Here is a 15,421-nt window from a genome sequence, read left to right as displayed (position 1 = left end):
TTACAGTTTATCTGCTCCATGTCAGTATTACCCTGAATTTAAGATTTCCCCATTAAATAGTTTTACTCAAATCAGAATCATGTATGAAATGAAAAACATATATACATCTGGCTAGAGTTCCAGATATTCTGATATCTGGAGTCTAGGCATTTGTATTTTTAAAAAGCATTGTGCTGGCCGGGCGCGGTGGCTCAAGCCTGTAATCCCAGCACTTTGGGAGGCCGAGACGGGCGGATCACGAGGTCAGGAGATCGAGACCATCCTGGCTAACACGGTGAAACCCCGTCTCTACTAAAAAATACAAAAAAATTAGCCGGGCGAGGTGGCGGGCGCCTGTAGTCCCAGCTACTCGGGAGGCTGAGGCAGGAGAATGGCGTGAACCCAGGAGGCGGAGCTTGCCGTGAGCTGAGATCCGGCCACTGCACTCCAGCCTGGGCGGCAGAGCCAGACTCCGTCTCAAAAAAAAAAAAAAAAAGCATTGTGCTTACTATTTAACATTGGATAGAGATCCTATTGAATGCAGTAAACCAAGTGAGATATAGAACATTAAATTTAAAAGCAACAGACATAACTATGGGAAAATAAACTTTTGTTTTTGTTTTATTATGGAGATTGAATTTTATTGGTGTTTCTGTATCTGATAAAATCATATAATTTTTAAAAAAATAATAATTTACTGTCAGTAATTGATTTTCTATTGTTGAACCTCTTCCGAGCTAAATGAGCAGGCATGATACAAGGATGAGCAGGCATGATGGATACAACAGGCCAGGCATGAAACAAGGATGACTAGGAATAACTAGAATGATGATAATGATAGTAATAATGGAAAAATTGAGAGTTACAATGGTAGATAGAAGGGAGAACATGTTTAAAAAGGGTATTAACTTTGGTATTAAATGCTTTAAATCAGAAGTTTTGTGATTGCATTACCCTATCAGTAAAAGAATTGAGTATGTACCCCCAGTGTTTGTTTATTTAAAGGTATGCGTAGTACTGGCCGGGTGCGGTGGCTCACACCTATAATCCCTGCACTTTGGGAGATCGAGGTGGGTGGATCACTTGAGGTCAGGACCAGCTGGGCCAACATGGTAAAACCCTGTCTCTACTAAAAATACAAAAATTAACCAGGCATGGTGGCATGTGCCAGTAGACCCAGCTACTTGGGAGGCCGAGGCACGAGAATCACTTGAACCCAGGAGGAGGAGTTTGCAATGAGCCAAGATTGCACTACTGCACCCCAGCCTGGGAGACAGAGCAAGACTGTCTCAAAAAAAAAAAAAAGTAGATCAAATGGAAAATGTATGCCATAGGATAAAATAAAAATTTTCAATCCTGGCTGTGTGTGGTGGCTCACGCTTATAATCCCAGCACTTTGGGAGGCCAAGGCAGGTGGATCACCTGAGGTCGGGAGTTCGAGACCAGCCTGACCAACATGGAGAAACTCTGTCTCTACTAAAAATACAAAACGAGCTGGGTGTGGTCATGCATGCCGGTAATCCCAACTTCTCGGGAGGCTGAGGTGGGAGAATCACTTGAACCCAGGAGACGGAGGTTGCAGTGAGCCACGATTGTGCCATTGCACTCCAGCCCGGGCAAGAAGAGTGAAACTCCGTCTCAAAAAAAAAAAAAAAGCCCCAAAATTTAAACCTATTTTCTAAATATAAAAAGGACTCTTGCTGAAATTTGCATCTTCCCCAATGATATTATAGTTCTATAAATCAATTAGAAGTTGTTATAGTATTTTTAAAGGGCATTCAAAAACCATTGATTATGTTAATTTGGAAGATTTTTTTTTTTTTTTTTTTTGAGGCGGAGTCTCGCTCTGTCGCCCGGACTGGAGTGCAGTGGCCGGATCTCAGCTCACTGCAAGCTCCGTCTCCCAGGTTTACGCCATTCTCCTGCCTCAGCCTCCTGAGTAGCTGGGACTACAGGCGCCCGCCACCTCGCCCGGCTAGTTTTTGTATTTTTAGTAGAGACGGGGTTTCACCGTGTTAGCCAGGATGGTCTCGATCTCCTGACCTCGTGATCCGCCCGTCTCGGCCTCCCAAAGTGCTGGGATTACAGGCTTGAGCCACCACGCCCAGCCAATTTGGAAGATTTTTAAGCTGGTTAGAAAAATCTACCAATTTTAAATGTATAGATATGAGTTGTTTTTCTTTAATTGGTGACACATGCTGTTTTTGGTAACAAAATCATATAACACTCCCTTAATAAATGCACTCTCCGTAATTTGACTTTATTTTGAAGAGCAGGTTTTTAGTTCCAGAAAGGTGCAAATAGTAGTTTAATAGTCTATTTGGGTTATGTACTTTCTTTTCAGATGGAGTTTCACTCTTGTTGCCCAGGCTGGAGTGCAGTGGCACAATCTCAGCTCACTACAACCTCCACCTTCTAGTTTCAAGCAGTTCTGCCTCAGCCTCCCAAGTAGCTGGGATTACACGCCTGGCTAATTTTTGTTTTTAGTAGAGACGGGGTTTCACCATGTTGGCTAGCTGGTCTCGAACTCCTGACTTTGTGATCCGCCTGCCTCGGCCTCCCAAAGTGCTGGGATTACAAGTGTGAGCCACTGTGCCCAGGCTGGGTTATGTTTTTTTTTTTTTTTTGAGACGGAGTCTTGCTCTGTTGCCCAGGCTGGAGTGCAGTGGTGCGATCTCGACTCACTGCAAGCTCCGCCTCCTGGGTTCACGCCATTCTCCTACCTCAGCCTCCCCAGCAGCTGGGACTACAGGCACCCGCCACCACGCCTGGCTAATTTTTGTTTTTAGTAGAGACGGGGTTTCACCATGTTGGCTAGCTGGTCTCGAACTCCTGACTTTGTGATCCGCCTGCCTCGGCATCCCAAAGTGCTGGGATTACAAGTGTGAGCCACTGTGCCCAGGCTGGGTTATGTTTTTTTTTTTTTTTTGAGACGGAGTCTTGCTCTGTTGCCCAGGCTGGAGTGCAGTGGTGCGATCTCGACTCACTGCAAGCTCCGCCTCCTGGGTTCACGCCATTCTCCTACCTCAGCCTCCCCAGCAGCTGGGACTACAGGCACCCGCCACCACGCCTGGCTAATTTTTTTGTATTTTTAGTAGAGACGGGGTTTCACCGTGTTAGCCAGGATGGTCTCGATCTCCTGACCTCGTGATCCGCCCACTTCGGCCTCCCAAAGTGCTGGGATTACAGGCGTGAGCTACTGCGCCCAGCCAGGTTATATATTTTAACAGTGAAGTTTGCTTGCTTACTTGGGCTATGTGTGGAGACATAACATGGTTATCTTCACAGAAGTGAATTGAGTGTCATTGGAATGGTGCCTTTTCACTGTGTACACATTGTTGTGTACACATTTATTATGAAAGTAAACAGAAAAGAAAGATCAGCTGCTAGGTAGATGATATAGTACTCCTTGTCTTTTTATAAAGGAAAAATGAATAACCAGTTTAAGTTCAACTTTTTAAACTTTGGCATTGAGATATAGAACCAACCTGTGTTGTACAATTTTTTCTTAGCCACTACCTATCTTATTACTGTGTTAAGATTTCTACTGTTGAAAGACATTTGCTTTTATAAAGTTGACCACACTGGGCTGGGTGTGGTGGCTTACGCCTGTAATCCCAGCAGTTTGGGAGGCTGGGGTGGGCGGATCACCTGAGCTCAGGAGTTCAAGACCAGCCTGGCCAACATGGCAAAACCCCATCTCTACTAAAAATACAAAAATTAGCCAGTCGTGGTGGCTCACGCCTGTAATCCCAGCTACTTGGGCGGCTGAGGCAGAAGAATTGCTTGAACCCAGGAGGCGGAGGTTGCAGTGAGCCAGGATTGCACCGCTGCACTCCAGCCTGGGCGACAGATTGAGACTCCATCTCAAAAAATAAATAAATAAATAAAAATTGACCTCATTAATCAAATTATGTAGCACACAAGTGACAGTCCCTGTATGGAATACTTACTCTTCCCTCAGGATTCCTCTGATATTCCATATGACACATGACTCTTTGGCATATGGTAAAAGTAGAGATGTCAAGTTCTATATATTAAATGTTAGTGAAGCCTGGTTTCTTTCCTTTTTGGAAATAAAATACAAACATAATGAACATTTACATATTTTCTTAAATTACTCCACTTTGGAGGGCATAACCTTGTACCATGTCCTAGTTTCAAGTAAAAAAGTTCACAAATTCTTGAGTCTACCCTAGCATTTAAAGGCTTACTAGTCTAGGTAAAGGTAGAGGAATGGGATTTAAGGTAATTCTGCAAAATTCTCCATACTTCTGTAACTGCATAAGTTAATTTTAAAGAACATGAATAAGAATCTAGTAAGCAGTTTATTTAAAAGTAATTAATATTGTAATTATTTCATAGTTCAGAACCATTTGAAGTTCAGATTTTGTTTTTTAAAGGACCCAATAGGAAAAAGGAGTATTGAAGTTCAGAATTTTATTTATTTTTTTTATTTTTTATTTTTTTTTTTGAGACGGAGTCTGGCTCTGTCGCCCAGGCTGGAGTGCAGTGGCCGGATCTCAGCTCACTGCAAGCTCCGCCTCCCGGGTTTACGCCATTCTCCTGCCTCAGCCTCCGGAGTAGCTGGGACTACAGGCGCCCGCCACCTCGCCCGGCTAGTTTTCTGTATTTTTTTAGTAGAGACGGGGTTTCACCATGTTAGTCAGGATGGTCTCGATCTCCTGACCTCGTGATCCGCCCGTCTCGGCCTCCCAAAGTGCTGGGATTACAGGCTTGAGCCACCGCGCCCGGCCCAGTTCAGAATTTTAAAACAAATTCAGACTAGTCTTCTTCATTAATGGTTCAAGATAATGAACCTTTAATGTGTTTTCATTACTTTGAGGTACTAACTTTTCCCCCTGTGCTTCTTAAGCAATAGGAGTGAAACATCCACATCTGATAACACAGAAACTTACCAAGAGAATACAAGGTAAGCTTTTGAAAAATCCTGCCACTTTAGCAAATAATATTATATTTATCACATTATCAAATAGCTTTTTAAATTAAACTTTTTTTTTTTTTTTTGAAACGGAGTCTCGCTTTGTTTGCCCAGGCTGGAGTGCAGTGGTGTGATCTTGGCTCACTGCAAACTGCGCCTCCCAGGTTCAAGTGATTCTCCTGCCTCAGCCTCCTGAGTATCTGGTATTATAGGCGCCCACCACCATGCCTGGCTAATTTTTGTATTTTTAGTAGAGACAGGGTTTCACCATGTTGGCCAGGCTGGTCTCGAACTCCTGACCTCAGATAATCTACCTGCCTAGGCTTCCCGAAGTGCTGGGATTACAGGCATGAGCCACTGCGCCTGGCTGTAAATTAAACTTTAAAAATTCAGTTAAATCATTAGGCATAGTGTTTGAAGTTAGCAGTTTAGAAATAGAAAATGCAGTTACTGCTTTTAAGAATCACATTAGGTTAAAAGAGTTTAGCTATTCTCTTTCACTGTGGTCAGGTTTCTTCCACACATTATTCAGGTAAAGTTGTCCATGTTGAACTGTCCCTTCCTGAAATTCAGAAGTATTAAAACTCAGTGATGCTTGATCCTTAGAATGTTTTCAAGTATTTCATTCTCATGATCAGTGCTTTTTTTGCTTTTCCTTTGAATTTTGGATGTTGGATTCCTAGGGCCTGATATTTATTAGAGATACGATATTGGTGGAAGTCTTTTAGAAGTTTTAAGTTCCGGCCGGGCGCGGTGGCTCAAGCTTGTAATCCCTAGCACTTTGGGAGGCCGAGACGGGCGGATCGCGAGGTCAGGAGATCGAGACCATCCTGGCTAACACGGTGAAACCCCGTCTCTACTAAAAACTACAAAAAACTAGCCGGGTGAGGTGGCGGTGCCTGTAGTCCCAGCTACCTGGGAGGCTGAGGCAGGAGAATGGCGTGAACCCGGGAGGCGGAGCTTGCAGTGAGCTGAGATCCGGCCACTGCACTCCAGCCTGGGTGACAGAGCCAGACTCCGTCTCAAAAAAAAAAAAAAAAAGAAGTTTTAAGTTCCTAGATATAAGGTTTGCAAAATGTGGAATACTACAGAATATTAAAAATTTTCAAGGGACATACAATGACAGCTATTGGCATCACACAAACGACTACAATTAAGTTTGGACCTAACTACGTAATAAATGGAGCCAGCTAGGTTTTTGGTTTTGTTTTTGTTTTGACCTAGAGACACCATGAAAAAATTTACTGAGGACACTAAAAGTACTGTAAACTGAGATTGGGAACCTCTGTAATGCATCATTTCCTGAAAACATGTTCAAAATGAGAGAATCTTTGAATAGTCTAACGATAACTTTTTAAAAAATGTGTAGTGATTCCTCAAAAAACAGGAGAGCATTATTTTTATGTTATGATTTTGAATTAAGTATGTTTCATTTAAAATTGTTTTATAGTTCTTCTGGTCATCCTACTTTTAAGTGTCCCCTGTGTCAAGAATCAAATTTTACCAGACAGCGTTTACTGGATCACTGTAACAGTAATCACCTATTTCAGATAGTTCCTGTGGTAAGTACATATATTTAAGACAGTCTTCTGCTTAGAATAAAACATGCTGTTCTATTTATTTCACTTTATGTATACGAGGGAAAGTAGTTGATTTATATTTGGTTGGGGCCTTATCAGTAAGGTAGATTTTTGTCAACAAAGGATTGATGACTGTGAAGCAAAATGAGATATTTAAAATTGCAGTAACTCGTTATAAAAAGGGAGATGCATACTGTGAGGTAATATAGCAGTCTGGAGAAGAGTGAAGTAATGAAAGATGAACTGGGAACTCATTCCTGCGCAATAGCACAACCTGTCTATTGAGGCCTCAGTTACTACTTGCTCTGTAGATGGCAGACAAGTAGATCTAGTCAGGTAGATTGCTATAGGTGAAAATACCTATAAGTAAGAATAAAGTCAGCAGGTCTTTTTATTGTTTTCTTGCAGAATATAGTATGTGAATGCATAAAGCAAGGAAAGAAAAGACTTAGACTTTCTATTTGATGCCTACATATTTTTTATGACATTTTGAGGGTATGTAAGAAAATGGTGAGAGCTTTTTGATAGTGAGGGAGATAGAGCAGAATTCAGGATTCCAGCATACAAGGATCCTAGAAGTGTTTCACAGGTAAGTTATTTCAGCTGTGAATGGACCAGGAGAAACTGAGCTGGGAGAGATATTTCCCTTTCAGCTGAACATTTTGATATATAAATACTGTCTTCAGAAAGAAGAATAGGAAGGAAAATGTTACCAATAAGAACTGTAGGTATTTCTAAGTTGTTAAATTATTGAGTATGCTAGGAAGAGTTGTGAAAGAATATGCTTCAGGACTGGGCATGGTGGCTCATGCCTGTAATTTAGCACTTTGGGAGGCCAAGAGGGGAGGATTGTTTGAGCCCAAGAGTTTGAGACTAGCCTGGGCAACGTAGTGAGACCCTGTCTATTTAAAAATAAAGAAGATAAAAAGAATATGCTTCAATAACCATTGAGGATGATCTTAAGCTCTCACATACCACCTAAGAAGGTGTACTACCTACTTTGCTTATTAGAATGGGTTCAGTTATGCTTAGACAAATACAGTGCCAAAGAAGTTCCAGGAAATCTCGCTCTTATTTAAGATTTTACTTAGTTTTATATTGGATTACCAAATTTTTATTCATTTCTGCCTAATATTCGATATATCATAAACTTTGACTAGAGTTTAATTACTGAAGGTTTTTTTTGTGTTACTACAATTATGTTATCCATTCACTTTTTAAGATGTACTTCATTTAAATGTAAGGATATGGCTGGGTGTGGTGGCATACGCCTTGAATCCCAGCACTATGGGAGGCCAAGGCAGGAGGATTGCTTGAGCCCAGGAGTTTGAGACCCAGCCTGGACAACAGCGAGACCGTGTCTCTAGTTTAAAAAAAGAAAAGAAAAACTAAGGATACAATTTAAAGTAAAATTTCCAGTTTACTTCATTTTTATTTTACTTACAAATGAAATAAAACTAATGCTAATTATATGATTATTGTATAGATCAAATGAGATAATATATTGGGTATGTTGCAGGCAACCAGTTAGTGATAACTATCATTACAGTTGGTATTATTAAAAGCTAGATGTGCTGTTTCTGTTGAAACATTTGTGTAATAAGAGATTTAAGGAATAGAATGGTATTCTTACTGTGTTAGATTAATGTCATTTATCTAAGGTAATTAATTGGGAAATGATCTAGTCATGGAACTTGGCCTTTAAAAATGCTTCTTATGTAGATATTTTTGGTTACATATCCCTGTTCTATTTTAATAGTCTCAATAATTGTATAATATTTCATTGTTTTTATTAATTTTTGTTTAAAACAATCCGTTTCTTATAGACATGTCCCATTTGTGTGTCTCTTCCTTGGGGAGATCCTAGCCAGATTACCAGAAATTTTGTTAGTCATCTAAATCAGAGACATCAGTTTGATTATGGAGAATTTGTGGTAAGTGATTTCTTCAAGATTAAAAAAGTACTGTTTAAATATTGAAGTTAAAATAACTTTTTTTTTAAATCTAGACTTAAATTTTGTGGCAAGCTGTTGTATCTTACTGGATGGATTTAGAGCAAGTTCTTAGGTTTTTAATAATATTGGTGAACTTTAGCTTGTAGAAATGGTAAAAATGGAGTTTATTCTCTACCTCCTGTACTAGAGAGAATTAATAGAGGAACAGCAAGCACCCAGATTAGCAAAATGATGATTTACATGAAAACTCTGTGTAGATTTAAGGGAAAATTGTACCTACAAGAGAAGTAAAATTGGTACAACATATGGAGGATACATTTCTCATGTCATATAAGTTGCTTGTATTATGCTAGAAATCTTAGATTTCTCACATCTAACAAACATGTAAGACATATACGAGGGAGCTTAGTTATCAGGCAAAGCTAGGTTACAAAGAGACTAAGAGTGTAAGAGAAGTTGTATAATGTAAAAATGAATTCATAGAGCAAAATGGATTAATTTCTACTTCTAAATATGTGTGATGTACTTTTAAAATTAGGTGAATACCTGTTTTATTAATTGTTAAATTGCATTTTATTCAACTTCAGTTTAATCAAAACTTTATTTAAAATTAGTCCTGACAAAGAATGGCTATTTGTTTTCCAGTTTAGGTAAGCACAGTGACATGAACAAAATCTACATTTTTGTCTGCCTTCCAGTGTTGATTCTAGATTATTATTAAATTCTCTAGATTGTAAGAAAGATTGTAATGTATTTGGAAATACAAAAATTTGTGAACCACTTTTGATCTAATTGTCAAGTTGTTTTACCTTGCCATAGAAAAGTAGGTAATCTAGGCAGGGCGTGGTGACTCACACCTGTAATCCCAGCACTTTGGGAGGCACAGGTGGGCGGATCACAAGGTGATTAGTCAGGCAGGAGATCAAGACCATCCTGACTAATACGGTGAAACCCCATCTCTACTAAAAATACAAAAAATTATTCGGGCGTGGTTGCGGGTGCCTGTAGTCCCAGCTACTCAGGAGGCTGAGGCAGGAGAATGGGATGAACCCAGGAGGCAGAGCTTGCAGCGAGCAGAGATCATGCCACTGCACTCCAGCCTGGACGACAAAGCAAGATTCCGTCTCAAAAAAAAAAAAAAAGACAAGAAAAGTCAACAATCTAATTATTTCACATTGTCAAATAGAGGCCTTAATTTTAAAGCAAAACTCATAGGGCATAAAATTGATAGTAAATACAGCAAATGTAATTTTTAAGATTAAGAAGTAGTTTTATAACTGATTGAATAAGCTGTAGACTTCATGTTATGGTTAAGAATTTATTACTCAGCTGGGCACGATGGCTCATGCCTGTAATCCCAGTACTTTGGGAGGCTAAGGCAGGTGGATCACCGGAGGTTGGGAGTTCAAGACCAGCCTGAGCAACATGGCGAAACCCTGTCTCTACTAACGATACAAAAATTAGCTGGGTGTGGTGGTGTGTACCTGTAATCCCAGCTACTTGAGAGGCTGAGGCATAAGAATTGCTTGAGCCCAGGAGGTGGAGGTTGTGGTGAGCCAAGATTGCACCACTGCACTCCAGCCTGAGTGACAGAGCCAAACTCCCGAAAAAAAAAAAAAATCTTTACTCAACTCATAATTCAATAAATGCTTGTTTTCTTAAAATCAGTTTACTGTCAGATATTTGGCATTATTTTCTAGAGATGAAATTTTCAAAAAATTCATAAATCAAAAAATATTTATGATTGTGTGTTACGATTAACTTCAGTTGTGGTTTTCATTTTTTATTTTTATTTTTTAAAGAGACAGTCTCCCTGTGTTGCCCAGGCTGGCCTGAAACTCATAGGCTCAAACTTATCTTCTGCCTCAGCCTCCTGAATAGCTGCAACTACAGGCGCATGCTTACCCAGCTTTATAATTAACCACGTTTTTTATTAATGACCTGATAAGGCATTATAAAACTCAGATTTTGTTCTGTGCTGATCTGTTTTACAACTGAACTTAAATTTTTATTAAAGTTCAGGTATTCAAATCTTGTATCTTAAAAGATACCATTATATATGTTGTACATAACTGTCCTGAGTGTGTGTAATGTGTATCAAGATGTCTAATGTATTGGGCAAAGTATTGAGTAGTTGAATATGTTTTTCCTGTTGACATGAATGTTACTGTTTTTAGAATCTTCAGCTAGATGAAGAAACCCAGTATCAAACTGCTGTTGAAGAATCTTTTCAAGTAAACATCTGAAGGCTGTAGACATCTCTGCATCTTTGTACCTGCAAGTGCCATCTTTAAGGGGGAAACTACATGAAGTCACCGTTTCAGTAACTTGATGTGTATATTAATAAAAGTAATTCAGTCATTTTAGTTTTTTATTGAAAATAAAGGTGGGGCTTCTAAAAACTTCATCCTCTTGATAAGTTAAAAAATGAAAGTTATGACATGAGCTTTAAAAGCATAAAAAAGATGTTTCACTAATGTAACGGTAAAAGAGACTCCCTGTTGTACTTTATCTTTTTGTAATATTAAATATTCTTGAATTTTTCATTATTATGTTGCTTTTGAAATTTGGTGCATTCCTCCCATTTACTTTATTATTGTACACATTTAACACACAGTAGCAAATTTTGAACGATGTGATCGATATAACCTAACAAATCTGAGCCAGTTATTAGAGTTGCAGAATAGAAACTTGAAGTGCTAAATGGAATAATCCAAAGGAAATTTTTAAAATGCAGATTCTAGCTGAAAAATTCAACTATAAGAAAATTGTATTTATATAACATTTACTATTTTTGAAGACTAGTGAGATTTCTGTAATAATTTTAGTTCTTTAAAAAGTGAAAGCTTGTTGTAAAGATATTTTCTTTTTGTTATTAGAAGGAAATACAAAGAGAAAAATTTCTTTCTTTCATGGGCATTTGGTAATTTCAGTCTTTTTGACTGATTTGTAAACCTGGAATATACTAAGCTGAATAACAGCTCTTTGGCCTCAGAATTTTCAGTAGCCAGTATTTCTGATTAACTAAGTTGAAACTGTTATTAGAAACTTTCAGTTGGTGATATTGTATTCTAGAAGATGTAAGTGAGAGGTTTGACTTCATCTCAGTTTAGAAATTTATTCAAAGCTAAAGATGTATATGTATATATACATATACTTTTGTGTGTATATATACACACACATATGTATGTATGCAGTTTGTCAGGTTATATATAGAATTTCTATTAAGGATTTTTTAAATGGACAAGCAATAGGGGGTTGAAGTGTTTATCTGATTTGTTAAAATTTTGTAATTCACCAAATTTTTAAAAAGTGATAGTCACAGTGCTAAGTGATCTAGTTGGCTGCTATTACACCTTAAAAATTGAGTTTACAGACACACACCTGTGTATATGGTGCTTATTTGTTATTCTCAAATATAATGTGTGACCGTGATATAATGAGAGATTCTACCAACCACTGTTTCACTACTTTTTAGTCAAAATTGGGTTTGTTCTTAGTATTCATTAGTGAAAATCAAAGTATTTTGTAGAAGGCCCAAATCACAGAATAAAGGACTAAGAGTGGATTCGCTGACATTCCATACTAATATACATTGTTTATGCTTTCTTTAAAATAACTAAAAGAATATAAAAGAGAATCTCAGAAGTAGTTTGCTGCTAATATATACATATATTGTATAAAAAGGTATATTTTGGTTTTGTTAAAATCCTTGTTGACTTTTCTACACTGAACATTTTTTTAACTTGATTTAATAAAAATGTTAATTTTGGAAGTGGAGTTTTGTAAAAACCTTTTTCAGTCACACAGTAAAGACTTTATGGATTGTAATAACAACCACAAAAAAAGCCATACATCTTAATGAACATATGCCTTTGTTCTGTCATTTTAAAGAGTGATGTTTACTGTGTATGTGCTTGAGCATTTTCTCTGCAGTTACATGGGTGTAATTTAAAAAACAGCTCCTTTTTAAGAGACTTTTGACCATAGTTTTTCCAGTTTAAAGCAGTAACTTTCATAGTTTCTTTCAAAGTTTAATACATCCAATATGTCAAGTTAAACCATTCTGGGATTTGGGAACTTCTTTAAAGGAAAATTGTAGTAGAGGTCATCTTGATGGAGTTGTGTTTTAAAGTTTTGTGAATGAGTTAAATATCATTGATAGTCTTGTGTGTCTCACATATCAGCTTTTTCATAAGGAAAATACTATTTGCTTTTATCTGAGAATTTCTCAGTATGAAAATGATTGTTTAAAATTTCCCCTCTTTTTGTCAGTGAATTGGGAATAGGGATAGACTTTACAGATTTAATTTATGGAAATTAAATTTATGGGGAAAAGTTTTTATTTTTAATATTACTTATAGCTGAGTCAGGATTAAAAGAGGGAAACTGTATTGATACTCCCAATACCTAAATTTCACAGTACCACTTAGGAAAGCTATTTCAACAAATTACTGTTTAGTTGTTAAACAGTCTTATTTGAGATGTATTGCTTTATTTTTCAATTAAAAGTGGTTTTCTCCTACTTGTGTGTCTAATTAAAATTTTGTCTGGAGGCAAACATTTAACTCTCATAATTCACCCTGAAAGACATGTAGGAGATAACCCATTATTTTGCACTTAAAAAAGTGGATAAGAAAAAGCTACCACATGCTAGTGCTATATGTCAGATTTAACTTTATAAACCTATTTTATCCATTTCAAATTGTTAATCACCTTATAAAGCAATTTTATGAAGTGTCCGTGGAGCAAGATTTTTAAGCCCTGTTAGCAGCTAGGCAGAAAGCTTGTTAATTGCTTTTATATGGAGATACTACTTTTAAGTAAGATACCAGGATTATAAGACTACATTGCCAAATACAATGTCATATACCTATGGGCTGCTTGGTAAGTATTAATTACGATCTTCAATACATCATAACTTCTACAGAAACACCTTACAGCTGCTACTCAAACCCCTTGTAGAAGCGTGACTTTTTAGCATACTGTGTAGAAAAGGTGTGACCCAGAAAACATGTAAATACACATAAAACTCATAATAGACGTAAGTAAAGCACCCATTCCATGATACCAGTTAGTGTGTAACATAATTCTCTGTGCAGTAGTTTTGAAAAAAGATAGGGAAGGGAGGTGAGTTAAAGGGGGATACAGGAATCTCAGGAAAATGGGTGTTACAGCCTGTCTCCCCGCTTCAACAACGGTGGTCAAGTCTTGGGATTGAGAAAGATGACATACACTGCATTCGTCCCCCAAGAGGAGTAAAATGGGCATATTCCATTTTGTACTTTATTGACAAACAATTTAAACTATATTGTACTATGTCCTGTATAACAAACTCTTCCATCCTGAGGAACATATACCCCCATCTGTATAAGTAGTCAAAAAAATTGGCTGGGTGTGGTGGTGTGCACCTGTAGTCCCAACTACTCAGGAGGCTGAGGTGGGAGGATGGCTTGAGCTGGGGAGGTTGAGGCCGCAGTGAGCTGTTACTGTGCCACTGCACTCCAGTCTGGATAACAGCAAGACTCAACAAAACAAAAAACAGGATTTTTATTTTTTTGAGATGGAGTTTGCTCTTGTTGCCCAGGCTGGAGTGGAATGGCATGATCTTGGCTCACTGCAACCTCCACCTCCCGGGTCAAGCGATTCTCCTGCCTTAGCTGGGATTACAGGCACGCGCCACCATGCCCGGCTAATTTTTTGTATTTAGTAGAGACAGAGTTTTACTATGTTGGTCAGGCTGGTCTTGAACTCCTGACCTCAGGGGATCCACCCACTTCAGCCTCCCAAAGTGCTGGGATTACAGGTGTGGGCCACCATGCCTGGCCAAAAAAACAGGAATTCTTAAGATTGTAATAGTGAAAGACATACTGCAGAATTTAAGACGAGCAAGGCAGGGGAATAAATATGGAAGACTGGTAACCAGATGAGTCACAGCCATTTGGTGGAGGATATGGAGAGGAAGAAAATAGGATGTGAGGGAGATTCCATATTTGTCTAAGTGGGCAATAATGGTATATGATACTGAAAGTGTACAAAGTGAACAATAACCTGAAGTAATCCATGCCCAGGTCAAGAAGAAAAAAAAAGCATTACTAGAATCTCCTAAGTCTTTTTGTTTCTACTTCCAGTCACAACTAACTACTATCAGTATGTAACTTCTGATACCACACATGGGTTTGTGATAAGTGGAAGCACACAGTAAATATTATTTTATATTTGGCTTTTGTAACATTGTTTTGTGATTTTTCTGTTTTTTTCTTGTGTTTACAGCAGCAGTGACTTGTCTTTGTCCAGAACAGGAAAACTTAGTCTTCTAAAGTTACATTTTAATATTTGTAAAAGTTGTATTAAATGTATTACAAGTGATTCTTTTATGTATGCTGGCACCTGGGGATGCCAAATGTAGGTAAAAACAAAACAGGTTGGTCTTCTCCTCATAACTGAGGAAGGAAGTGAAGAGTCTAGCCAAATGACCTTCTGTTGCTCTTACCTGACTTTCCATGAGCTGTGTATGGGATGTTCTAGCTTTCTTTTTTTTTTTTTTTTTTTTTTTTTTTTTTTTTTTTTTTGAGACAGTGTCTCACTCTTACCCAGGCTGGAATGCAGTGGTGCAATTTCTGCTTACTGCAACGTCCATCTCCCAGGTTCAAATGATTCTCCTGCCTCAGCCTCCTGAGTAGCTGGGATTACAGGCGTGCCTCTACACTTGGCTAATTTTTATACTTTTAGTAGAGATGGGTTTCACCATGTTGTCCAGGCTGGTCTCAAACTCCTGGCCCCAAGTGATCCGCCTGCCTTGGCCTCCCACAGTGCTAGAATTACAGGTGTGCGCCACCGTGCAGGGCCTGGATGTTTTTTGTTTGTTTTTTTGGGAGGATGGAGTCTCACTCTGTCACCTAGGCTGGAGTGCAGTGGCGTGACTTCGGCTCACTTCAGCCCCTCCCAGGTTCAAGTGATTCTCC

At 38.4% G+C, this 15,421-nt stretch overlaps 1 protein-coding gene across 4 annotated transcripts in view; it reads left to right on the top strand.

Moving 5' to 3' along the window:
- Positions 1-12,981, top strand: part of RNF138 (ring finger protein 138) — a 40,698-nt gene extending 27,717 nt beyond the window's left edge. For 3 of the 4 annotated variants that reach the window (XR_004429213.1, XM_033178048.1, XM_033178046.1), the window contains 4 exons: positions 4,856-4,912; positions 6,372-6,483; positions 8,328-8,435; positions 10,634-12,981. Coding sequence is in view for 3 of the 4 variants with exons in the window: in XM_033178048.1 (XP_033033939.1) it covers positions 4,856-4,912; positions 6,372-6,483; positions 8,328-8,435; positions 10,634-10,702 (346 nt within the window). In the remaining variant the exon portion in view is untranslated. The remainder of the gene's footprint in view (positions 1-4,855; positions 4,913-6,371; positions 6,484-8,327; positions 8,436-10,633) is intronic. The other variant, XM_033178047.1, reaches the window with a different exon arrangement.
- The last annotated feature ends 2,440 nt before the right edge of the window (positions 12,982-15,421 follow it).

Source organism: Trachypithecus francoisi, unplaced genomic scaffold (genome assembly GCF_009764315.1).
Source record: "Trachypithecus francoisi isolate TF-2019V2 unplaced genomic scaffold, Tfra_2.0 Lachesis_group19, whole genome shotgun sequence".
NCBI lineage: Eukaryota > Metazoa > Chordata > Mammalia > Primates > Cercopithecidae > Trachypithecus > Trachypithecus francoisi.
This window is presented reverse-complemented; position numbering and strand designations above follow the sequence as displayed.